The sequence below is a fragment of the Cupressus sempervirens genome, chromosome 3, assembly GCF_028749045.1.
Source record: "Cupressus sempervirens isolate cs-2001-9-10 chromosome 3, ASM2874904v1, whole genome shotgun sequence".
In the NCBI taxonomy this organism is placed as follows: Eukaryota; Viridiplantae; Streptophyta; class Pinopsida; order Cupressales; family Cupressaceae; genus Cupressus; species Cupressus sempervirens.
This window is the reverse complement of record NC_143120.1, coordinates 312,467,507-312,493,762: the sequence shown is the minus strand read 5'-3', so window position 1 is coordinate 312,493,762 and position 26,256 is coordinate 312,467,507. Positions and strand designations below refer to the sequence as shown.

Here is a 26,256-nt window from a genome sequence, read left to right as displayed (position 1 = left end):
CCCTTGTTGAAGTATAAGGGTTTGTTCTGAGGTTTTTGCTGCATTGCTGATGTATAGTGGAGATTTGTTTCTTGTGAATTCTGAGATTTTCATGGTGGCTTCTCATACTGTATTTCCTGTGGTCGAGGAGCGATTGTTGGTTGGAATAACTCAATGTCTTCTCTTACTGTATTGATTGTGGTTGAGAGGTAAATGTATGCCGAGGGAATTGGTAATTTTATTACTGATTATTGGTATTTCAGAAGTTTGATTATTGGTGACTCATTAAGTTGTTATTATGAAAAGTATATAAATCTGTTGGTGCGATTGGTACCCAAGGTTGTATAAGGGGTATCATGCCAACTGAGATGCCAAATTACTTGCAGCTGGGCGTGGATTTCAAGCTGCATTTTGGTTTCAAAATCGGGCGCCCAAACCCTTGTCTATAGACACTAAGTTCCTGCAGCAAATCGGTGCCAAATTAATTCAATGCAAACTGGACAGTATTGTAACTGCATTCAGGCATTGGGAGTCTTTGTTCAGGTGACTACATTCCTGGAATCGAGTACCCTCTTCTCTTCATTTTGGCGGCACTATTGTCTGATCTTTGGGTGCCACATCAGGTGTTTGCTGCTGTGCATCAATTTACAGTCAATTGGGGATTTGGTCTTTGCTGGTGGCTTAATAATAGCAGGCACAGGTTAGAATCTAAGGTGGCTTGTGACTGTTTGAGGGAAGCAACCTTTCTTGGTCAAATTAATTGAATTCTGGACAGATTATTGATTTGCATTAATTGGTATTGGAACAACTGCTACAAAATCAGGTTCTTGGGTTGTTTGGTTATTCAGTATATGTTTTACAAGCAAGGAAAAAAAATAATTAGATAAAATAGTGATTGCTCATTCCTTGTTTTTTCTACAAAATTCTGGTATTGCATGAGCTGAGACATATAATTGAAGTAAGAAATAACTTTATCAGAATACTCTGTTGCTAGCTGTTATTGAAAATTAAAACGCAATATGTCATGTATGCTATCTTTTTAGCAGAATGAATTTGGGAAGAAAATTTAAATATGTTGGTGGACATAATTAGTTGCAAGAAGTCTACTTGATAATTCACGGTTGTCTTCAATTTTTTGGAGAAATCTTATATTCAGCAATGTTAAATAGTTGGGGCTCTTTACACACTTTTTGACAGCTTTGTGCTCTGGATAGATTAACCATTAAGGAAGGGTATTACGATAATAGATAGTTTCTATTATCTCTATTTAGTATCTAATGGTTATCTATTGTAATGTTCCAATTATAAAATAAATGAATTATCAAACTATTATTAATGGGCCGATTGATTTAATATATCTCGGATCCATTTTATTTTTGTTTTTGTAGTTTGCGTCACCGTCGGCTATCTTTGTACACTCTCGGAAAGTTTTCCAACAAGTATTTAAGCACGGTTTGTAGGTAGTCTTTGGGTATGCATTTTATTTGGATTATTTCTGTGTATTGCAAATTCTTGTTGGGATTCTTTGTAATTTGCCATTTCGGAAGTGAAAGATCTTCCTTACTTGGCTATTTCTAGTTTCGGTGGGATTCCCCCTCACCCTATTTCGTCGCCTGTAACGCTTCGCTCGGATCTGGCAAGTCAGAGCTTCATTCTTGTTGCAAGATAATTATTATCTGATATATATATTTTCGTTGTGTTTTGGTTACTTCAAGCTGACAATATCTGTGTGTTGGTTTTGTGTTGGCTTCACCCCTCTCTGGCATCACAACATCTCTATACCTCTCTCCATCATTCATACAACCTCCTGTCTCCATCTGTACCATCACCCCTCCACACTTTTGGCATCTTACTTCATACTTACCAACTTCCTCCTCACCATTCGTACGGCCTGCAATTTCCAAGTGTACGACCTACATTTTCCCACTGTATGACTCTCTAGGATACCCCGTACGACCATCAACTTGGCCTCCATTTCATCGTACATCCTCAGTGTCCGTACATCTTCCCTCCTCCCTACACTGTATGGTGCCCACATTCCTACCGTATTGAGTGCACACTCCTTGTCGTAGGACCCTTATCATTTTCCCTCCGTGCTTCCTTCAGATCCGTACAGAAACACATTATTCCATTGTACGACTGACCTGTAGGTCTTAGGTCTTTCAGTGGTTGTGATTGTTAATCTGGTTACCCCCATGGAAGGAACATTACAGTGGTATTAGAGCGCTTCAATCCTGCTAGCCTGTGAACAATGAATGAGACTTTATAGCCGAAAGAGACAAAGAACCCATTTTGTTGATAGAATGGCAGCCAAACCGGAACCAACAACTGTCAAACTCGTGACACTACTAAGAGAACTTGCAAAGAATCAATCATAGATCATCAATACTCAACGACTCATGGAAGAGACTCTCAAGAAGTTAGCAGACAATAAAATATCCAGAGAACAAAATAGTCACAACGCAGACTTGGTGTCGGGTAAAACAAACCCTCATCTAGCATGCTCTCGACCTTCCATGCCATCTTTTCAGGCACCACATGGAGGGAAACAACCAACCTTTGAAGAGATGTAAGAACAATTGAGAGTAGACTAGAAGAATGCGAATTTTGAGGAGGATATATCCTACAAAGATTACGTGGATTTGAGAATGAGATATTCAAGAGGCAGAAACTAAGGATACTTTAATGACGATCTCAGAAGAAAGTTGAGTATCCTTCGTAAGCGTGGGTAATGAAGGCCGATACTTCTAGTTGAATCCTATTGCAGAAGAAGAAGCAATCAAATTTGCGGCGTTGCACTTGGAAGGAGTTGTGCATGAATGGTGGTATCATGGTACCATCACACTGGGGCATGATCAAATAACTACTTACGCGAAATTCACTGAGAGATTGATAGAGCGATTTGATGGTAAAGATCCGAAACTCAATTTCAAAGATTTGGCATAGTTGAGACAAATTGGATTGGTCGACCAGTACATTGCGGAATTTCAAAAACTCTCTGTTTTGGTCACAGACATTTTTGAAAGAAGACAAATAGTGCTCTTCATGGACGGATTGACAGAACCACTGAAAGGTTGGGTCAAAGGGTTCAATCCTGCCACTCTTTCGGAGGCTATTAAGAAGGCACAGAGCATGGCATCATCATCGACATCATCCTCTCGAAGTTACACCCCAAACCGTCAGTGTTTCCGAGGGACAGATAATAAACCTCTGCCTAGGAAGCCATCATTGGACAAAGCTACTAGACAAGAACTCCGAAGGAAGAAATTATGTTTCAACTACAAGGGACCGTGGGAACTTGGCCACAAATGCCTCGGGAAAGGAAAAATACACTACATTGAGGTCGTGTCCGATGATGAGGACGAACAGGAAGAAACACTCACCGAAGGCAACCAACATCATGACGACATCAACATGGTTAGTCTGAACCGTATGGAAAGGATTGCAGTGTTGGTACAACGTGGAGGGACTATCGCCCTAGTCGGTAGCCCGAGGTGCACAATTTTTCATGTACAGGGAACCCTTCAAGGACAAAGGGTTATGGTGATGCTTGACAACAGAGCCACTCCAAACTTCATTAACTCATCTCTGGTGAAGCAAAGAGGTCTACCTACGGAGACGCATGTAGGCTTTCAGGTCAAGGTTGCCGGAGGGACTCTTCTGCCCTGTACGCACCTTGTTCCTTAGCTAAGTATCACAATGGCGAATCACACGGTGACTGAAGATTTCTTCATAGTGAACCTTGATGACATGGAGGTTCTTCTAGGCATATAGTGGATGGAGACACTTGATAAATACACTCAGAGTTTGAAACGGATGGACTTCACTTTTGTTGTTGATGGAAAGAAGGTTGTTCTCCGCAAAATGCCAAATGACGGTTCGAAGGAAGATTTTGCACATTGGATGAAGGCAATTTTTTGGTATGATGATGTTGCGTGGGCTACACAGTGTTTTATCTCGGTGGAACTTATAAAGGGGCAACAAACACCTCCCCAAGATGATGAACTCCAGGATATTTTGAGTAAACATGATAAAGTTTTCATTGACATTCCTTTGGGTATACCACCTCATCGAGAGTTTGAACATACTATCGAGTTGGAAGTTGGAGCCAAGCCGGTCATAAGTACACCCTACCGTCATCCCAAGAAATTCAAAGATGAGATCGAAAAGGCTATTTAGGAACTATTGGAGAAAGTATGGATCTATCCCATTTCTAGCCCTTTCACATCCTCTGTAGTTTTGGTCAAGAAGAAGGACGAAACGATGTGCATGCGTGTGGACCGTGCTTTGAACAAAAAAAAATAAAGAATAGATATCCCATTCCAAGGATAGATGAGTTGCTGGATGAATTGCATGGCGTAGTCTATTTTTCAAAAATAGATCTCCGTTCCGGATACCATCAGATCCACATGAGGGAGGAAGATGTAGAAAAGACGACCTTCTGTTGTCACTAAGAGCATTATGAGTTTCTGGTCATACTGTTCGGATTAACAAATGCACCTGCGACATTCCAATCATGCATGAATCACATCTTTAACAAACAATTGTGTAAGTACTTATTGGTATCTTTTGATGATCTTATTTATAGTAGGACATGGGAGGAGCACCTGAAGCATTTGAATGAAGTCCTTAGGATCATGGAGGAGCAGTCTTTGTTTGCCAAGCAATCCAAGTGTGAATTCAGTATGACAAAAATATTGTACTTGGGGCATGTTGTCAGTAAATACAGAGTTCAAGTTCATTAGGAGAAGATTCAGGCTATCCTTGGTTGGCCTCCCCCAAAATCACTCTCGAAATTGCGAGGATTTTTTGGACTATGCAGTTACTACTGGAGGTTCGTTAAAGGATTCTCTTAGCTCAATGCACCCTTAACAGATCTGACAAGGAAGGGGTCTTTCCAGTGGAATGAAAAGGCACAACTCACTTTTGATAAGTTGAAAGAGGCAATGAGCACTTGTCTTGTACTTGCATTACTTGATTTCACTTGATTGTTCATTTTGGAGTGCGACGCATCCGGAGAAGGCATTGGCGCAATACTGATGCAAGTTAGACACCCCATAGCTTATGAGAGCAGGAAGCTTATATAGATAGAATGTCTATATTCCATCTATGACAAAGAGATGTTGGCCATCGTACATGCGCTAACCAAGTTCCGACAGTATCTGGTAGGTGCCAAGTTTGTCGTTCATATGGATCACAATAGTTTGAGATTTTTTGGAGCAACGAGACTTGAATGAAAGGCAACAAAAATGGGTAAGCAAGGTTCAAGCTTTTGATTTTGACATTGAATATGTCAAAGGGAGGAACAATGCAGTTGCAAATGCCTTGTCCAGGAAATCCGCCATCTGCTCACTAAACTAGATTTCAGCTGACTAGAAGGCATAATTATTGGTAGAATACTCTAAAAACACATTTGCCTATGAGCTAATGGATGGCAACACCTAGGATGATCGATACAGGATGGTGGATGACATCATCTACTATAAGAATAAGATATTTTTAGTGTTGGAATCCAAATTGAAGTAGAAAATTTTGAAGGAAATACATGACACCCTTGGCAAGACACCCGAGTTTCCTCAAAACTTACAAAAGTCTCTGGGAGAGGTTTTCTTGGAAAGGACTCAAAGGGGATGTGTTGCAGTATGTAAGAGAGTGTGCGGTCTGCCAGTAGAACAAATTCGAACATACTCTACCTGTTGGGTTACTGCAACCTCTGCTGATTCTAGAACATAAGTGGGAAAGTTTCTCAATGAATTTCATAATAGGGCTTCCCAAGGTGAACGATAAGGATTGCATTTTTGTGGTGGTTGACAGATTGACAAAGTACGCTTACTTCTTTGCCATCCCCTAAGATTTTTAGGCCGCACAAGTTGCCGATTTGTTTTTTAGAGAAGTCTTCCACTTGCACAGGTTACCCCGAAACATTGTCAGTGATCGGGATGGCCGATTCATAGTATCTTCTAGACAAAACTGTTTTGGATGGCAAGGACATAATTGTCACCAAGTACTAGTTGCCACTCGTAGATAGATGGACAAATGGAGATTGTGAACAAGTGGCTCGAAGGTTACCTTCGGAACTACGTTTCGGCACAACAACGGGCGTGGGTCAAATGGATACATTTAGGGAATATTGCTACAATACCATGTACCACATGTCCATCGGAATGACACCATTCAAAGCTCTGTATGAGTACGAACCCCTTTCCTTCATCAACACAGTTCTAGGTGACAGTCGCGCACCAAGGGCGAGGGACTAGCTTCAGGAAGGACAAGACATACTGAGATGCTTGAAGGAAAACTTACAACAGACACAAAATCAATAGAAGATGTACGTCGATAGACACAGAATGGAAAGGAGTTTTGAAGTAGGGGACTTGGTCCATCTCCAGCTCTAACCATATCGACAATCCTCATTAAAAGAAAAGGGAAAAGAAAAATTGAAGCCACGATTTTATGGCCCCTATTGTGTAGTTCGTTGCATTGGTGAAGTTGCGTACGAGTTGGAACTTTTGGAGGGAAGTCATATACATAACGTTTTTCATGTTTCATGCCTAAAGAAGGCTGTAGGGAAGAACGTCTCGGTAGCCACAGATCTCCCACCACTCAATGAAGAAAGAAAGCTCATATTGGAACCAATCGAGATCATTGAAGTACGTGAGAAGATTTTGCGGAACTACATAGTGAAGGAATACATGGTACATTGGAAACACTTATCATTGGACGACGCGACGTGGGAGGGCAAGCACATTCTTCAGCACCCGGCATTGCATTTTCTTGAGGACAAGCAAAATTTGAGACGGGAGGACTGTAATGTTCCTGTTATAAAATAAATGAACTATCAAACTATTGTTAATGGGCCGATTGATTTAATATATCTCGGACCCATTTTATTTTTGATTCTATAGTTTGTGTCGCCGTCGGCTATCTTTGTACACCCTCGGAAAGTTTCCCTATGGGTATTTAAGCACGGTTTGTAGGTAGTCTTTAGGTATGCATTTTATTTGGATTATTTCTGTGTACTGCAAATCCCTGTTGGGATTCTCTGTAATTCGCCATTTCGGAAGTGAAAGATCTTCCCTACTTGGCTATTTCTGGTTTCGGTGGGATTCCCCCTCACCTTATTCCATCGCCTGTAATGCTTCGCTCGGATCTGGCAAGTCGAAGCTTTATTCTTGTTGCAAGATATTTATTATCTGATATATATATTTTCACTGTGTTTTGGTTACTTCAAGCTGGTAGTATTTGTGTGTTGGTTCTGTGTTGGCTTTGCCCCTTTGGCATTACAACATCTCCGTACCTCTCTCCATCATCCGTAAACCTCCTGTCTCCATCCCTACCAACACCCCTTCACACTTTTGGCATCTTACTTCATACTTACCAACTTCCTCCTCACCATCCGTATGGTCTGCATTTCCCCCACCGTACGGCCTCAGTGTCTGTACACCTTCCCTCCTCCCTACACCGTACGGTGCCCACATTCTTGCCGTACAGAGTGCACACTACATGTTGTACGACCCTTATCATTTGCCCTCTGTGCTTCCTTCAGACTTGTACAAACACACATTATTCTGTTGTACGGCCGGCCTGTAGGTCTTCTTGTTGTCTTTCAGTGGTTGTGACTCATTAATCTAGTTACCCCCACGGAAGGAACGTTACATCTATTGTAATCTTCTGTAAATTTTAGAATGTTTCTATTCTTTGCGATTGTTTCTTAAGGAAACATTGTTCAATCTCTTGTATAAATTGATCTCTTGATTACTATTAATAACAAGCAAATCTTTTCCAATTACTTTGTAATAAATACAAGAAATAGTGTCACATAGATGTTTTATGCTATATAACTCTTCATTCTATATTTTGTAGACAATATTAATCCAAACAAACGATATCTTTCAGTGTGAATATGGTGTCTTTGCTAGATAGATGAGAAAAAAATACTACCTTAAATGTTAGCTCATATTGTAATTTATTTCACATTAATTAAATACTGAAATAGTGGGTCCAACCTCAGATAATTGCTTGATAATATTCTATTAAAGGATGCAATCTAACATCTGCTTGGGATATGTTTGTAATTAATAATCAATGTTTTGAATTGACATATGATGAGGTGTCATTCCATTATCTAAGTGTCAGTATGATTCTTTATTACTATTTGAACTCCAAATTGAAGTATACTGAATGTAGGTTAATTAAATATGAGAAATTGGACTTATTCTCGCAAGACTACTACATCTTCGATTACTATTGCATGGTATAAATTAGATAAAGGTAATTGGTATAAATTAGACAAAGCTTATTATATATTTATAAAATTATAACTAAACTTGAGTGCTTATAGTTTTGTTAGAACATGATAAGTTAACTATTGTTTATACGAGCTTTGGCTCATTATTGTATAATATTTTAAGGGTGATTTCTATTTGTGGTACAATAACCACACTTTTGTAAATATATTATTATTGTCACAACTTGGTAACACATGTAACCCATTGGTTTTGAAAGGTCTATCAACCCCTTAAATATGAAATCGTGGATGTAGGAATTACCATGTCAACTAAGGCAAGGGTACTATAATTAAACTAGATTTGTTGTATATTAAGGATGATGTCATACCTAATATATATTTAGAGATCTGATTGGAGCAATTTGTCCTTATCAGTGCCTACCATGTAAGGCATGTCATTAAAGATATGTGATGGTTCAATACTTGGCTAATTATAAGATGGTTAACAATTGTGATCGTTGAATATATGGAAGGTTGGGGACCTTGATCCTTGTAATACACATATTTGCACATTTAACTAATTCATTATAATGTCTTTCGTATTTTCTTTACACATTTTCCTTTATTAAGACTAGCTTTGGATTTTCTTTTTGGAGGTAATTATTTTCCAAGGTTGGTAGACCTTGAGGCCTATATCTCACACAATGTAGTGATAGAAATGTTGGTGTCTATTAACTACATAGATTTTCATTAACACGGAAAAGGGTATGTTTTAATCTGGTGGATGAAATCCTCAACACACATCTTGATATTAGTTCTAGTTATGTTAATAGTAGTTGGTATGAAATGATGTAATAGAGAAATTTGATATTCTGTTGGATTTATCATAAGTTGGTAATGATGGTACAAATAATGAGATGAACTTATAATAGATTTGGGATGTGTTGATGTGAGTTTTGTTCCACTACAACATATAGGGTGAGGTCACTTGGTATTTCGGGATGAAATACCAAATATTAAATCCACTCATGAATAAGGTTGCTCGTATGCTAAGCAACGTATCTGAATTGTGTGATCAAATGAGACAACCTCAAGGTTCCTTCTTAATTGTGGCCTTTTGCATCAATTTTTATGATGTGATATGTTGGTTATCACAAAGGTACTTACATTATTCATTCAATTGATATCAACTCAACTCTAACTTCTTCAAACACTTCCAATCAAATAATTTGCAAGGAAATAAAAGCTATCTAACTATAAGAATGTAAGACAATGTTGATGATGGGGTAAGCCTTTAACGAACCCTTGCTTTGCCAAACCAACTAGGCATAGGAGGGTACTATCTTCTATGGATGCAACAATTATTTTTATATTGTCAATACTAATCCAAATATCCTATGAAGGTGCATTCTAAATGAACATCTCAAGTAGAAGTTAAACAGTTGCAATTTAGGCCCCAAACTGACCTTACACCTTTACTTACATTCAACAAGAAACAAAAGGTATGGACACTAGCTTAACCATTAATCACCATTCAATAATATCTTCCATCCATTTATATCTACTTCTAATTAACATGAATTAAAATCCCAATCTAAGTGAGGAAAATGAAGAAACCATGAAATACTCCAAAACAATACAAACAATTCACTGTGAAGCCCAACAATGAACTAAGAATGATTTGGCAGTATCATAGAAACAATTTCAATAAGTTGTGCTTTACAAATCCGAGGGGTGTGGTTTAAACTTTATATAGGAGCCCTAATTGTTATGAACGACCAAGATTGATTTGAAATCAATGACCTAGATTAATCCATTACAAACCCTAATTAAGGCAACCAAAATAGCCAATAGAATTGAAGCACCATAAATTAGCCAATCAGAAAATTCAAAGGCTTGAGGACCAATAGGAAGCAAGGAAGTTGCCAAGTCATCATACAAATAATTATGATTATATATGCCTCTTTTCTCTTGCAATCTTTATCCTAATTCTACTACCTTATCCTTATGAATCCTTCATTATTCTTGGAATTCTTTCCCTTGGATTTTGTAACTTTGTAATACTTGAACCCTTCGTATTTTCACCTTTGTTGTTTGGAATTCTTCTTTGTCCTTTTCATCGGGGTACTTGATCCTTGGGGTAATCCCTTTAACACATTAACATCTTCCTTGGCATATCAAATCTTCCTTAATCCACTCAACCTCAAACTTGTCCATATGTCTTTGTTCCTATGCTAACTTTGGTGTTCGAATCATCCTTGAACATTTTGTGGTGTATTTGTTTGATCCTTGTGGAAAATTAATGTGAATAGGGATACGTTGATCTCCTTGTAAGATAGTCCTTATTCTTCCAACATTTAATCACGTGAAAGTTAACTTGCATAGGGACACATGAATGTCCATGAATTGAATCCTTGAACTTGTCGATGAACTTCTTTAAATCTGAACTTGTCCCAATGCCCTTGGTTGATGAAGGCTTGACCTTGAAATAATTCCTTCAACTTGATTCTTGAATTTTCTTCCCTTTGTCCTAATTTTGAAGTGCATTGTCTGAAGTGTCGTCTTCCTTAGATCTTGATTGCTTTAGACTAGTCCTCTTTCATTTCTATCCTTGGCCTTGAGTTTGAACTTTTCCTCGACCTTCCTTTGCTCACTTCCTTGCGACTATCCCTACTTTTGTTCTGGAAATGATTCTTGCTAGAAAGCTCAAAATCAGTAAGACATTCAAGGACTTGAAAGAGGATATCAACACCTTGTTTCCTCTCATCCCAGGCTGAGAAAACAATTTGTGCAAGGATAAGTTCACTTCCCACATGTAAAGATTATTTCATCTTTGTTTGCTCACTAATGGGGGAATTTCAACCTATATGTGGACAAGTAGTTTCTACTTCTAAACTTGGAAAATTTTTCAACTTTCGAGTCATATCCAAAGGGAGAAACAACCCATTAAAGGACAAAGCCACACTTTGCATACCAAAATTTTACTTAGTATAAAACTAGAAAATTGGCTTGCATATGGATTCTTCATTCTTATATCTAGATCCCGTGTGGGGAAAAATGACACCTATGTTTGGACTTGTCCCCAACACTTAGAATTTTTTTAAAGTCAATGCCATTTAAAGTGGCGAAATTTCATGCTATGTCTAGATTTTGGTCAATTCATGGTTAGTCCGGATTTTGATCAATTTAAGTGGATAAATTCGTAGTAAGTATGGATTTGTTTATTTGATAAAGAAAAAATGTTTTTTCTTAGGATTTGACAATTTTAAGTATGAAAAATCAATTTCTATAAGGATTTAAGGTCCTTATGCAATAATTATGACTTTATAATATATTTTGGACTATTTGACTAGCCAAAATTTAAGTAACTTAGGATTTAAGATCCAACCCTCTATAACTTGACCTAGGAGAACTTCAATTTTAGCATTCCCACTTTAAAACCGTAACTTGACCACTTAAATTTTTAGTCCTTCCTCTATCTTTTAAATAATTGAACTGCTAACTTTACAACCAAAACTTAACAAACCTAACAACTATGGACAAAAGAAGGGGGTCCCCATTTTTGAAGGGGCGATGGTGTGAAAACCTCACAACATGACTTTCAAGTAAATAATGAATAACAAAAGACAAAGTTTGATTCGAGGACGATATTTGTAAAGGAATTGTTATAGTATAGTTTGCTAATGATGAGTTTAGTTACGGTTTCTAGACCACCATCAACAATGATTTCCTCGAGGTTAAACATTAATTAAACTATTAAGGATGCCCCTGTTACCTCAAGTTCGTAGGGGGGATAGTCTAGGGAGGATAACTCTAGGAATTTGGGGTTCTTGACTTATATAAGTTTCCCTCTTTGAAATCTTTATATGAGGCTAAATAAGATATTGGATGGTTATTAAATTGTTAAGAAAGTCTTATAATTAGTATTCAACATAATGTGCTTTTGATCAGTGATATGAAGGAAATGAATGTGTTGACTATCTTTTGTGTTACTTGGGGACATGTTTTCAACAAAATTTGACCTGTCCTTGTTTCTAGGATGTCTCGGAAACTTCCGGAACCTTTCCCTTGGCTGTCATATAAAATTAATGTTTTGGTTTTGATAATTTGCTTGATTTCCACTCATGTTAACTCTAAAGTTAAATTATTTAACACAAACATTATTTGTTAAGGTTCTATAATTTATATAAGCATGCTTTATGGCTGGAGAAACAGATGAAATTGCTTGCTTGCCTTGTCGAACGTATTGCAAGGTCATTTGCAAGAATTTCATTTGATTTGAAGAGTATTTTGAAGCAAAATCAGATTCTCAAGTCCCCAAGAGATCACTTTGGGAAGTGGCCCATTCATACATCATTTTGGTCGAAGATCAACATTCATACATCATTTTGGTCGAAGATCAACAAGACTCAGATGTTGGAAACTAAGATTTTGGACTTAGGGATTTCAGATATATATATATTTTGAATTAGCTTTGTGTCCTTTTTGTTGCATCTAGGTTTATAGAAACTCAATAATGGCACATTCTAAGTACTTTAAATTGTTTTAGAGTGTAATAAACAAGACTTTGCAATTTTTTTTAACAATTTTCTTTTTTGCTTATTTCACTAGTTTCTCAGCAGTCTCAACTTTTCCTAAAACTTTCATATCCTAACTTTTTTTTTTTTGATTTTTTTCAAGTTTCAACTAGGGGAAAGGAACCAATAGTGAATTGGGGTCTAATAGTGGTTTACTCATTTTCAGGCAATATAGTCATCAATAGTGATCATTTATATACCAATAGTTGGTAACCAATGATTGGCTCATTTGTGCACCACTACTTGATTTGAGTGAATAATTATTGGTGCAATGGGGGTCAATTATCGGTCAACATTCCTTTAGGACAACTTTTTGACCCTTTCACCCATAGCGTCTCCTGTAGAATGCATTGTCATTGGCCAAAAGCCGAAACTATAGCCTTAAGTAGTTGAGTCACATACAAAAGCAACCAAGTTGAGTTCACTTGTTTCATTTTAAAAATATTTTAAATTTTAGTTTTGAATCTTGATAACTTATGTTGAGTTTTGTTTTTTAGAGTGTAGAGTAATTTTATGTTCTTTATATTTATTTAGATTGATTACTAGTTAATTTATCTTTTTATCAAAATTGCATGTTCAATGCTCATTTTACTTTATACCAAGGTTGCATGAGGACGAGGGTAATTGGGTACTTAGTTTATGAGTGCAAGTATGGGTTCGACTATTTTTTCAATGGGGGATGAGGGTACTTGGCTATTTCAAACTTATTTTTTATTATAATTTAATATTTATAGAAAATTTGAAATTATGAGTCATGTCAATGGTTTTTCAAAACAAGACCAGTGATAATGTTTGTGAATGTAATGTATCAGTTTTCAGTTACAGATTTTCAAAACAAGACCAGTGATAAACGGAGAGGGCAACATGGACAAGAAGATGATAAATCATATAACATTAACATATTGCAAACGATGAGCCTCTAACTTGAACAGTGTTAAAAGATTACTGTTAATCAGTATTGTATCAAAGTTTTAAACTGATTACGTATTGAATTAAGCTTGATAAAGAACAAGCTGATACGCAAACAAAAAACTGAAATAAAAAATCAGAAATTCTAATTAAGGTCCTTAGCTATGATGCTCTCCATTGAGTACCCGGTACTTTGGGTACATGCACCGGTACTTGGATACACATACCAAGGTTGTGGGTACATCTGCCCATTCTACCTAGCTTTATACTTGTAGGCTGCTCACAATGCAGTTATTAGAGCAAAAGAAGTGGTGGAAGAGCAAAGAATAGAATGGAAACAATTTGATTTCTTGCAAGGATGATGTGGTGTCCTTGAAATCCATGATTGTCTCCAACAAGGTGAAATCTGGTGAAAATTCGTCTCTTTTGTTAAAGCTAGTTGTCATGGAGATGGTAGTTAAGAATGTGATGCAAATAATAACTGATGATGCAACAAAATATGTGGCAGCCGGTAAGAGCCTCAAGGACAAACATAGTACACTGTTTTGGACACCTTGTACAACACATGTCCTTGGCCTCCTTTTGAAGGACATAAGGAAACTAGATTGGGTGACACCAGTTGTAGAAGATAGAAGGAAGATCACAAAATACATCTACAATCACCCTTTGGTTCTTCGGCTGAAGGGAGAACACATCTTAGGGAAGGTGTTGGTAAGAGTGGGTGTCATACAAGGTTTGCAAGGGTTTCTTAATGTTGCGAAGTATGTTTAGTTCTTTGCTGGCTTTAAAGCAAATGTTTGGGAGTCAAGCATGGCTAGACTCAAGTTAGTCAAAGCCTAGTAGAGAGAGTGTTGCACTCATTGTCTTTGACAACCAATTTGCACTAGGAGTTACAAAGATCATGAAGGTAGTTGAAAACTTGAATATATTTTTTTTGTATTTTAGTCTTTCCTTATTAATTTGTAACTTTAATGATTTTGTTTTTAATATTTTTCAATTGTGGTTGTGAGAGCCTTGGTTAGAGTTCTCTGCTTGGTAGATGGGGATCAAACCCCAATGGGGTATTTTTATGAGGCCATGGATAGGGCCAAGGAGTCTATTAGAAATTACTACAAGGGAGACAACCTCAAATTTGACGCCATATGGGAAATTATTGAGAAGTGGAACAATCGGCTCCACCAACCCATTCGTGCAACAAGGTACTTCCTCAACCATTGTTTTCGCTTCTCACCATCCTTGTTGGATCCCAATGGAGAAGTCATAGAGGGCCTCACTCGATGTATTTAGAGGATGATACTTGAGGTTGAGGTGAAAGACCTTATTGTGTTTGAATTGGACATGTACTAGAATGCAAGGGGCTAGCTATTCTCTTCAAACTTGGGCAAGAGAGGAAGATCCACTCAAATTGCAAGTTTGCAATTTGGAAATGTGGAGTTTTTCACATGCATGATAAGTAGATAAGAATTAAATTATGTTTTCACCTTGCTTTCGAAATCTTCAATATCTTATTTTGTAGATGTCTGGTGGTGAAATTAGGGTAGAAATTGTAAATTTTAATAGATCTTTATTAGTGGAGACTAAGCATCTATATTTTCAGTCTTGATATTTTAATTTTGGAGATATTTGAGTTCTTTATGTGATTGCTTGACTTCTTCTTATGTGTACTTTAATATATATTCAATATATTTATTGAAGTAGTATTCAGATATAATCTGAGATTGATATGCCAGTGTTATTGATATGATCTGTAGATAAGAAATGGAACAAGTATATATATGACGAAACATAACCATGTAGGGGCATGACCCGACGTGGTCATGCCTCAACATATATAATTGCACCTGTTCATAATTTATCATAATCAATCATCACTCACCTGATTGCTAATCTGTGATGATGAGATAAGTCTTAAAACCAATAACCAAGTAGTGCGAAGGACACTCGATGGAGACTCTCGATATTATCAATCAGTATGAGCAAGATGACACCCAATTGCTTATCGATGGAGAAGTAAATCATCTTAGACATAATCTTCAATAAGAACGATTGATGCCTTTTATCATGTGTGAGAGTGATGAATCAAGACTCTTGAAATTGGTATTCTGCAATATAAATCTAATGACAGATTTGTGTGTGTGTGTGTGTGTGCGTATATAAAATGTTAACTATTAAGATTAAACAATAGATGTTTCAATACAGTAAATGCTAACATTCTTAACACTCCCTCTTTAGCAATGAGGGTTTGAAACAAATATATATACAAGTTTAAATACCACTCAACTGCGGCTTAACAATTATGGTGTCCGGCAAAATCTGGCTCGAAGAACCATAATAATAATTTTCATGGTGTCTGGCAAAATCCGGCCCAAAGAACCATAACAATAATTTTCATGGTGTCTGGAAAAATCTAGCCCAAAGAACCATGATGGTTATCAATGTGTCTAGCAAAATCCGGCCCGAAGAACAATGATAACACTTGCCTTCAACACTTTTGGTGTCAAAAGGTTGATCAACTATTGATAAGATTGTCACCTTACAATAGTGACTTTAAACACATGAAAGATTGCCACCTTTCATTTTACAAGTTTGCAAACAATCTAATTTTCAATATTCACGAATATATATAAATTTACAAATGTATCTACAATTTTGTCATACCAAGTTTACCTCTGAAGTACTCTATTTTCATCTTTGCAAGAGGCTTGGTGGAAATATCAGCATTTTGATCATTAGTGCTGATGTAGATCAGCTTGATCACATTCTTGTTAACCATGTCTCTGATATTATGGTATGGAGTTTCGATGTGCTTTGAGCGATTGTGAAACATCGGATTAGCGGAAAGCTTGATGCAGCTCTAGTTATCACAATGAATCACTATGGGATCTAATTTCTTTCCAAATAATCCAAATAATAGCTTTTTGAGCCATACTGCTTCATGTGCTCCCATGGAAGTTGCCATGTATTCAGCTTTAGTAGAGCTCAAGGCAACTGTAGGTTGTTTTCCACTGAACCATGATATCATCACTGACTCAAGACTGAAGCAACATCCTGTTGTACTCTTGCAGTTTATGGAACAACCAACCCAATCAGAATCAATATAACCTTCAAGTTTGATTTCAACATTTCTTTTTTTTAATCCAAGACTAATAGTGCCATGTAGATATCTCAAGATATGTTTTGCAGCCATTAAATGAATCTTCTTTGGCTTACACATTAAGTGACCTAAGACATTTGTGGCATAGCAGATATCAGGCCTAGTATTTACCAAATACATGAGGGAACTAACGATTTGTCTGTAGAGGGTAGGATCAATAGATTTTGAATGTACTGCTTCTTCTTTTAGTTTGTGTAAATTTGTTTCCATAGGAGTTGCAAGTGGTTTGTTGTCCATCATTCCAAATCTAGTCAAGACGCCTTGAGTGTATTTTCTATGACTTAGAAATATATGATCTTTCTTTTGACATACTTCTAGACTCAAAAAATAGTGTAGTAGGCCTAGATCCTTCATCTCAAATTCAGCTACGAGATCTTGTTAGCATCTTTCAATTAGGTGATCATTTCCTGTAATCAATAGATCATCAACATATAAAAAAAGTATTAACATATTATCGTTAGAGATTTTGAAATATATGTTAGGATCAGCTTTGTTCTTTAAGTATCCTAATTTGGTGAGGTAGCTATGTATCCTTTCATACCAAGCTTGAGGTGCTTGTTTGAGGCCATAAAGAGCTTTCTTGAGTTTACACACATATAGATTCTTATCTTTTATAACAAAACCTTCAGATTGTTCAATATATATTTCTTCATTAATGACCCCATTTAGGAATGCGGTCTTGACATTCATTTGATGTATCTTCCATCCTTTGATTGCTATAATCGCAATAATTGTTCTCACTGAAGTGTCTCGAGCAACAAGCGAAAAAGTTTTTTCATAGTCAATACCTGTCTATTAAGAAAAACCTTGAGCAACAAACCTTGCTTTATGTTTTTCAATACTGCCATTAGAAGTATATTTGATTTTATATAACCACTTTGAAGAAACAACTGATTGTCTTTAGGTCTAGCTACAATATCCCAAACATCATTTTGCAATATGGATTGATATTCTTCAACCATAGCTTCTTTCCAAGCTTGACAAGTTAGGGCTTCTTCAACAATTAATGGTTCAGATTTAGTAAGCTCAGTTACAAATGCACTATAACAAGATTTGTTCATGGTTTTCTTGCTTTACCTGGAAATTTCATCTCACTCAACATTATTTTCTTCAATCATTTTTCTTTCCCATAATGGCCTTTCTTGATGTTGGGATGTCTCTATCTTCTATATCTGGTAATAGTTCATTCTCTTTTGATATGTTCTCCCTTTGAATTTCAGTTTGTAGATTTTCATCTAATTTTGTAATGGGCTTATCTTTTGCATTTGTTGATAGTTTTAACGTAGTGTTTTCCTTGAATATGACATCTCTGCTTACTTCAACTGATCTTTGTCTAGGTACATAGACTCTATACCCTTTAGAGTTTTCACTGTACCCAACAAATATCCCTTTCTTGCCAGATGATTCTAACTTAGTTCTTTTTTCTTTAGGTATGTGAATATGAATAGGGCAACGAAAAATTCTAAGATGACTTAAGTCAGGTTTAGTTCCTGTGAAGACTTCTTCAGGTGTTGTGTTTTCTAGTATTCAGTGTGGACATTTGCTTTGAATGTATAGAATAGTATTGGTGACATCCGCCCAGAATGAGTTGTGTAGGTTTTGATAATGAAGCATGTTTTTTGCTGCTTCAACAATGGTTCTATTTTTCCTTTCTGCTACCCCTTTCTGTTGAGGATTATAAGGAACTATACACTCCCTCTTGATCCCAACAGAGGTACAAAAAACTTTAAAATTTCTAGAAGTCTATTCTTCCTCATTGTCAGATCTTATGGTTTTAATTCTTTTTGACGTTTGATTTTCCACAATTTCTTTGAATTCTTTAAATTTTGATAGAACCTCATTTGATTCTTTGACTTTTAGAAAATAAATCCAAGTTTTCCTAGAGTAATCATCAATGAATATTATGTAGTAAGAGTAACCTCCTAGAGAGAGTGTTGGCATAGGCCCACATAAGTTAGAGTGAATTAGTTCTAGAATTGATTTAGATTTGTCTTCACCAGAAAGGTCTTTTAATGTTTTTTCTTGGAGCACATCCTTTACAGGTGCCTATATGTTTTGAATTTAGGCTAGGTGTTCCAGTGGTGATTTTCTCTACATTTGGAAGTGAACTAAATCCAATTTGTCCAAGTCTTCTATGCCATACTTCATTAGAAATTGTTACTTTGTGGTTAAGAGCTTGCTTTTGAATGTTGCATAGTTTATATAGGGTCCCATCTCTAGTCCCTATGGTGATAACATTTTTTAGATATGAGTTTTTAGGCGAGTACAAAACTTTGTCTTCATTTAAGGTGACTTGAAACCCTTCATTAGCTAGTCCAGAAATTGATATTAGATTTATTTTTATGCTTGCTACAAAGAGAACATTTTTTAATATTAGTGTGACTCCATTTCTTGGTTGTATAGAACAGGTCCCAATTCCTTTAATGGATAGGTGGAATTGTCTCCAATGGTGACTTCTTCAGTGAGATAATTTCCAAAAGTTTCGAACTTATCTTTGAATCCTATAATATGTCGGGAAGCACCACTATCTATTATCCACACATTTTCATTTGAATTCATCTCACTCGGTAAGGCGGAGTAGAATAATAGATTTTCATCTTTCTTTGTTTCGGCTAAGGAAGCTAAGATTTTTTCCCTTTCTGGACAATTTCTGAAAGTATGTTCGAATTTCTCACACTTATAACATTTAACTTTGGAGAAGTCATTTCTTTTGTAACTAATATTCTTTCCTTCTGTCATATTTCTTTCCTTCGAATTTCCTCTTTTTTTCCTTTGTTGTTAGAGATTGAGAAGAGAGCTTTATTTTCTCCCTCTTGATTTGAGATGATCCCTCTAGAGATTAGTCTTGATTCTTCTGATGTGCAATCATTTTTTAGTTGATCAAAGGCTAGTATTGAAGGTCTACTGACGACTTGGATGAATGCTTCCCAAGATAAGGGCAATCCTCTAAGTGCTATTATCAATAGTTCTTGGTCTTCTACTTTGCTTCCAATAGAAGATATATGATTTTTAATTTCAGAAATCTTTCCCAAATAGGATGAGATTGTTTCACCTTTATTCATTTTAGTATTCATTAGTTGATTTTTTAATGTAATCAGTCTACTTGAGTCGTTGATTTCAAATGTATCCTTAATTGTTTTGAATACTTCAAATGCCTTTTTAAGATTTAAGATGGATGGAAGAATATGATCTTTTACTGAATCCACAATGATTTTTTTGGCTTTATTATTTCTTCTTTTCTCAGTGGCTTTTTCTGCCTCATCTTCAAGTATCGAAATGTCTGATTCAATAAAAGATTCTAGTTCTAATTCTTCAAGAATTGCAGTAATCTGAATTTTCCAAGAAAAAACATATGCTGCTCCTTCAAGTCTGTCCTCTACTCTAACATTATTTGAGATATTGTCACTTTTGATTCAAGATTTAAATTTGAGAGTCTCTACCAATTTGTCTCTACCAATTTGTCTTTGATACCATGTAAATTTTAATAGATCTTTATTGGTGGAGACTAACCAACTATATTTTCAGTCTTGATATTTTAATTCTGGAGATCTTTGAGTTCTTTATGTGATTGCTTGACTTCTTCTTATGTGTATTTTAATACATATTCAATATATTTATTGAAGTAGTATTCTGATATAATCTGAGATCGATATGCCAGTGTTATTGATATGATCTGCAGATAGGAAATGGAACACGTATATATATGTTGAAACATAACCATGTGGGGGCATGACCCTATGTGGTCATGCCTTAACATATATATAATTGCACCTGTTCATAATTAATCATAACCCACCCGATTGCTAATCAGTGATGATGAGATAAGTCTTAAAACCAATAACCAAGCGGTGTGAAGGACACTTGATGGAGACTCCCGATATTATCAATCAGTATGAGCAAGATGACACCCGATAACAATTAGTGTGTAGAACAATGACAACCAATTGCTTATCGGTGGAGAAGTAAATCATCTGAGGCGTAATCGTCAATAAGAATGATCGATGCCTTTTATCATGTGTGAGTGACAAATCAAGACTCTAGAAACTGGTATTCTGCAGTATAAATCTAATGACAGATTTGTGTGTGTATATATATAATGTTAACTATTAAGATTAAAAAGCAGATGTTTCAATACACTAAATGCGAACATTCTTAACAGAAATGCCCTAAATTTGCAAAATTTTGCCATTCAAATCTTATGCCAGCCTTGTAGTTCATCTAATTGTGAGTGCTATTTAAGCTTATTTGAGGCCATCCACATAAAGAAGAGGAACAAGTTAGCACAGAAATGCCTCAATGTCCTTGTCTTCGTGCAATATAACCTTGGCGCTCAAGGGAAGGTAGGGAAAATACCAGCCAGTCCATTTGATTTCGATGACATATATTCTTATAGTGATTGAACATTATAGGAACAGCCTCCTTTGTTTACAGAGGATGAGATAAGTCTTAAAACCAATAACCAAGTGGTGTGAAGGACACTCGATAAAGACTCCCGATATTATCAATCAGTATGAGCAAGATGACATCCGATAACAATCGGTGTGTAGAACAATGACACCTGATTGCTTATCGGTGGAGAAGTAAATCATCTCAGACATAATCTTCAGTAAGAATGATTGATGCCTTTTATCATGTGTGAGAGTGATGAATCAAGACTCTTTAAACTGGTATTCTGCAGTATAAATCTAATGACAGATTTGTATATATATAATGTTAACTATTAAGATTAAATAGCAGATGTTTCAATACACTAAATGCTAACATTCTTAACAGAAATGCCCTAAATTTGCAAAATTTTGCCCTTCAAATGTTATGCCAGCCTTGTAGTTCATCTAATTGTGAGTGCTATTTAAGCTTGTTTGAGGCCATCCACATAAAGAAGAGGAACAAGTTAGCATAGAAATGCCTCAATGTCCTTGTCTTCGTGGAATATAACCTTGGCACTCAAGGGAAGGTAGGCAAAATACCAGCCAGTCCATTTGATTTTGATGACATAGATTCTTATAGTGATTGGACATCATAGAAACAGCCTCCTTTGTTTACGGAGGATGAGATATGTGGAGGGAGGTGGATAAGGACGGGATGGCATTGAGGAAGATGAAGAGGTTGAGGATGGGTTGTTTCTAATGCTAGCACCATCCACATTCAGAATGAAAGTCGAGTCACATCTAGTTGTGCTGAGCGATGAACAACCATAATAGACTCCTAGGATTAGACCCCCTACCCCTCTGGCAGTTTTTACTAGATCAGTTGCTAGGAAGGGGAAGAGGAAGATGTAGACTGTTTTGATGTTGTATTTGCTTATAGTTTTACAAAGAACATTTGCTTTTTTAATTTTGCTTCAAAGTATCAGGCTATTTTACGTGAGGATGCCTATTTAACTAGCATCAACACATTTATTTCTAATATCATGAAGCATTTTGAGAGCAGTTTGGCACGTGGTAACAGGTTGGCAATTAACTATATTGAAACAATGTAGCAAATCTTTAGAATTAGCTTGAAAGCATCATTCTATTGTGCTCTCATCATGCTTGAATGCTATGAAATCAGTGAACGTGCTCAATCATATCAAACAATATTCAAAGAATTTGAAATCAAAGAACATTAGTAGCAGTAAAATTGAAGGGAAAATATTAGCCATTTGTTTGTGGTTTACAATGTCAATGGTAACCGGGTACTGATCAAGCTTCCTATCGTTTAACCAAGCAAGTTGATCTTGAAAATAGTACAGGTTTATTTCAGATTTATAATGTAAGAAGGAAAAATCTGCAAAAAGCAATTCTGTATTGTTTTCTGAGGAACTGTTAGCTTTAAAGTTAGACTATCTATGCAGTATGCATTCTCCCTCATAAATGTTTTTTTTTTCCCTTTTCCCTAGCTTTCAGAGTTTCTTAAAGTTTTAAGAATAATTAAGTATAAGAAACAGTGTTTCAGAAGTAATTTTCACATGAATTGAGCTCCACAAATGTAGCTATTGACCATGTTTATCCTTGTACTGAGCTTTGTTATATGATTTGTACAATAGAATTATTCCCTGCACATGAACCTGATGTCTCCATTGATTGGCAGAAGCGAAGGCAGAGTTTAAGGACAACTTTTCGGTACATATCTACAGTGTGCAATCTTGCCTTCCTAAGGATCCTGCAGAGCTGTGGGGTGCAGAGTTTGTACAAGCAGAAGGATTCTTTAATCAGCCATCAAGTGCGAACAACTGTCTCTGGGATAATAGGTAAAATGTTATATAAAATGGTTTAATTTGGCATGTTCAGTCCTGTTTAGAATATATAAATGAGTATTATTCAATAATTATTAATTATACCATACAGCTTTGATTCTATAATATACGTATGTTGAAGGAGAGGCAAATTGTGTTCGTGCATGACATACATTTTTCAAAGTGGATATTGATTCAGACATGTCTGAATGTGAACATGATTGGCAATCAGTACAACATGCATAAGTTTAGAAAGCTAGCCTGAATCTGTCTTTGCATGTGTCCTATTGAATGTGCAGATTTAGTGCAGTGTCGTATCCACTGGTGAAGCGCAACTTAAATGGTAGAACTACACGCATTAGCCCACCCATCTCTCAACCGCAACTGGCCTCAGCACCAGCTGTAAATGGATTGCCCAAACAAAATGTGTCTCTCCCTCAAGTACATGTACCTTCGACTACAGAGAAATCTTTGGAAACAGTTCCAAAAGCTGCACCGCAGTCATCTGTGTCAGCAACAGATGTGAAAGAGGCTTTGGCAGGGAAGAGTGTAAACGCTCCAACAGCTGCCACAAACAAAAAGAAGGGGCAGAATGGTAAAACTTCTGAAGGTACATTAGCAAGTATGTGGGGTCGTGCATCAAGCAAGCCAAAATCTAGCTCCTCTCCAGCTCCTGAAAATCATGGCAAGGACATTTCTTCTTAATGATTTTATCTTAGTTTTTGTTAAATTTGAGTGCTCCACTTTCTCTGTTCCTTCTGGATAGCACACCCGTGTAACTAATGATTGGATCTTATGTAGAGTGTTGGCAATCACAGATTTCTCTTTTCTGATTATCATGATCATACATTTATCACAAATCAGTCGCAGGTGCCCAAAAAAATGCTTGGGAAGCTGCAGGGTGTGCTAGTAATGCGTCAAGCAAGCCAAAGCCTCGCTCCCCTCCACATCCTACAAATCATGGCAAGGATATTTTTCCTCCATGCTTTACTTTGTCAGATTTGAGTGCATTACTTTTGTCTCTTCTGGATGGCATACTTTTTCTTGTTTAGTTAATGCCTGGCCTTTATGTTGAGTGTTGTCAATCGAAGATTTTTCCTTTCTGAGTATCATAAGTTGGTGAAAGCAGATGCCCAGATAAATGCTTCAGACAATGCAGGCAATGCCAGTAAAGTATCAAGCAAGCCAAAGCCTAGCTCCCCTCAACCTCCTACAAATCATGGCAAGAATTGATTTCCTTCATGCTTTATGCTTAATTTTTTGTCCTTTTGTGTCTTTCTTCTGGGTAGCATGCTTTCCTTACGTAACTAGCACCTGGATTTCATGTTGAGTATTGGCAATCAGAGTTTTCTTTCTTCTGATTATTATACTCATATATTTTTTCTCAAATCAGTGAATGCAGATGCCCAGATAAATGCTTGGGAAGATGCAGGCAATGTCAGTGATGAAGATGAAGATTTTCTTGGGACAAGAAGAGTACAGTCAGCCAATGGCAGTGGAAGGAAGCGGCGCTTTGTTTTTGACATGTCAGATGATGAAAATGAAGATGATGTAATTGGTTCCAAACCTGCTGCAAGCTTGGGCTCTCCAGAGCTTCCAAAGCAAACATCTAAAGCTAAAGACGAGCCTAAGAATTTTCAAAACAAAGATGCAGTTCAAGAAAATAAAAATGTCAGAGCACAGGGAAAAGAAAAAGTCAAGATTGCCTCTGCATGTAAATCAACGGTGTCTGGCAAGTCTGCAAAAGGTATGCCGTCTAGAAAGACACATGATCAAATGGAAGGCAAAGTTGATCATTCTGCTGACAATGATACTAAACCTGGGTCTGATATGGAAGAGAAAAATATTTGTCCTGAAACTAAAACTTGCCAGTCAGAGTGCATCCCATCTGATGATGCATGTGTATCCAAGGCAGGTGTTAAGAAAAGGAAAGTTCTCAAAACACATATTGATGGCCGAGGCCGTGAAGGTAGATTGAACATAAGTTTTTTTGCTGCGTCCTTCGTTTCCTTATTGAAGCTTTTCCTTTATTAGCAAACTGCAAACTATAAATATGTTTCTAAGTATCTTGTTGATTGCTTTATGTCAGTTACTGAGGTAACATGGGAGGTTGATGGTCTTGAAGAAGAAGAGGCGAAGGATGTCCATGATACAGTAAATTCTTCTGTGCTTAGGAATCCTAATAACAAGTTAGTCCTCTTCTATTATTCTGTTTTTCTTTTTCCTATACACCATACAATTCTATATGCAGTCTCTAGTATTGAAGCCTAATCCACAACATTGATGGGACAGCCTTTGCAATAATTAAGCTTGCAAGTGCTATAGTATTTAATACCATATTATGTTGAAAAATTTTCAGGCCAAAGGAAACTGGCAAAGTACCATCTGTAGATCCTTCTCTTTTGGCCAATCCAACCACAAAGCCTAGCAGTAAACACACACAAAAGGGTGCAGGGAAAGACATACGACAAGGAAATATTCTCTCATTTTTCAAGAAGAGTTAGAAGGTTTTCAACATGAATGCATAGTTGACCACAGTGGACATGTAAATTGTTAGAGCTATGTAACACAAGCTGATTTACCTGATATAAAGCTTTGGTGTTAAAACAGTGTATATTGTTCATTGAGATTTCTGGACTGAGATAAATGCAGAATGAAACTACCGAACACTTGGAAGGATGTTTTTAACTAGTGAAAATAAGAAGGTTTAAAGTTTGAGGGAAAATACTCCCTTTTATGTTTTACTTTTTATTTGTACTGTTCTAGACTTTAAATACTCGTTTTAAAATTTAAACCATGATTTACTTTTATCTGATGACACTTGCAATCTCTATCAAGGGATGGGTTTATGGCTGCATGAACTTTTGGTCAAACATGAAGAGCCTGTGACAGTGGCACTAAAATTTATTTAGATTATATAATTTATCTATGATTGGGCTCATAGATTACTTGGTCAAGAACTGTTTCTGTGACAATTTATTGAAACAAGTACATCTGCCAACCAAGTCTTACCATCATGGGATGAATCTATTTCAACTATCAGCTTTCTGGCCTAAATTAATGGCTTCAAATGGTCTCCTGCACCAGAATACTACCTTTGGTTTATGCATTGGGATAAGCGAAGGCAAATTTACCATATTTAATGAATTGTATATAACTTTTAAATTAACCTAGAATAAAATGTCTAAATCAAGTA

The 26,256-nt window shown here is 36.5% G+C and overlaps 1 protein-coding gene across 4 annotated transcripts in view; it reads left to right on the top strand.

The window, feature by feature from the left end:
- Window positions 1-25,804, top strand: part of POLD3 (DNA-directed DNA polymerase) — a 63,650-nt gene extending 37,846 nt beyond the window's left edge. For 2 of the 4 annotated variants that reach the window (XM_089819648.1, XM_089819647.1), the window contains 7 exons: window positions 22,916-23,075; window positions 23,360-23,745; window positions 23,925-24,023; window positions 24,190-24,282; window positions 24,454-25,029; window positions 25,150-25,249; window positions 25,420-25,804. In XM_089819648.1, the coding sequence (XP_089675774.1) occupies window positions 22,916-23,075; window positions 23,360-23,745; window positions 23,925-24,023; window positions 24,190-24,282; window positions 24,454-25,029; window positions 25,150-25,249; window positions 25,420-25,564 (1,559 nt within the window). In that variant the 3' untranslated portion in view covers window positions 25,565-25,804. The remainder of the gene's footprint in view (window positions 1-22,915; window positions 23,076-23,359; window positions 23,746-23,924; window positions 24,024-24,189; window positions 24,283-24,453; window positions 25,030-25,149; window positions 25,250-25,419) is intronic. The other 2 variants (XM_089819651.1, XM_089819649.1) reach the window with 1 other exon arrangement.
- Window positions 25,805-26,256: the final 452 nt, after the last annotated feature.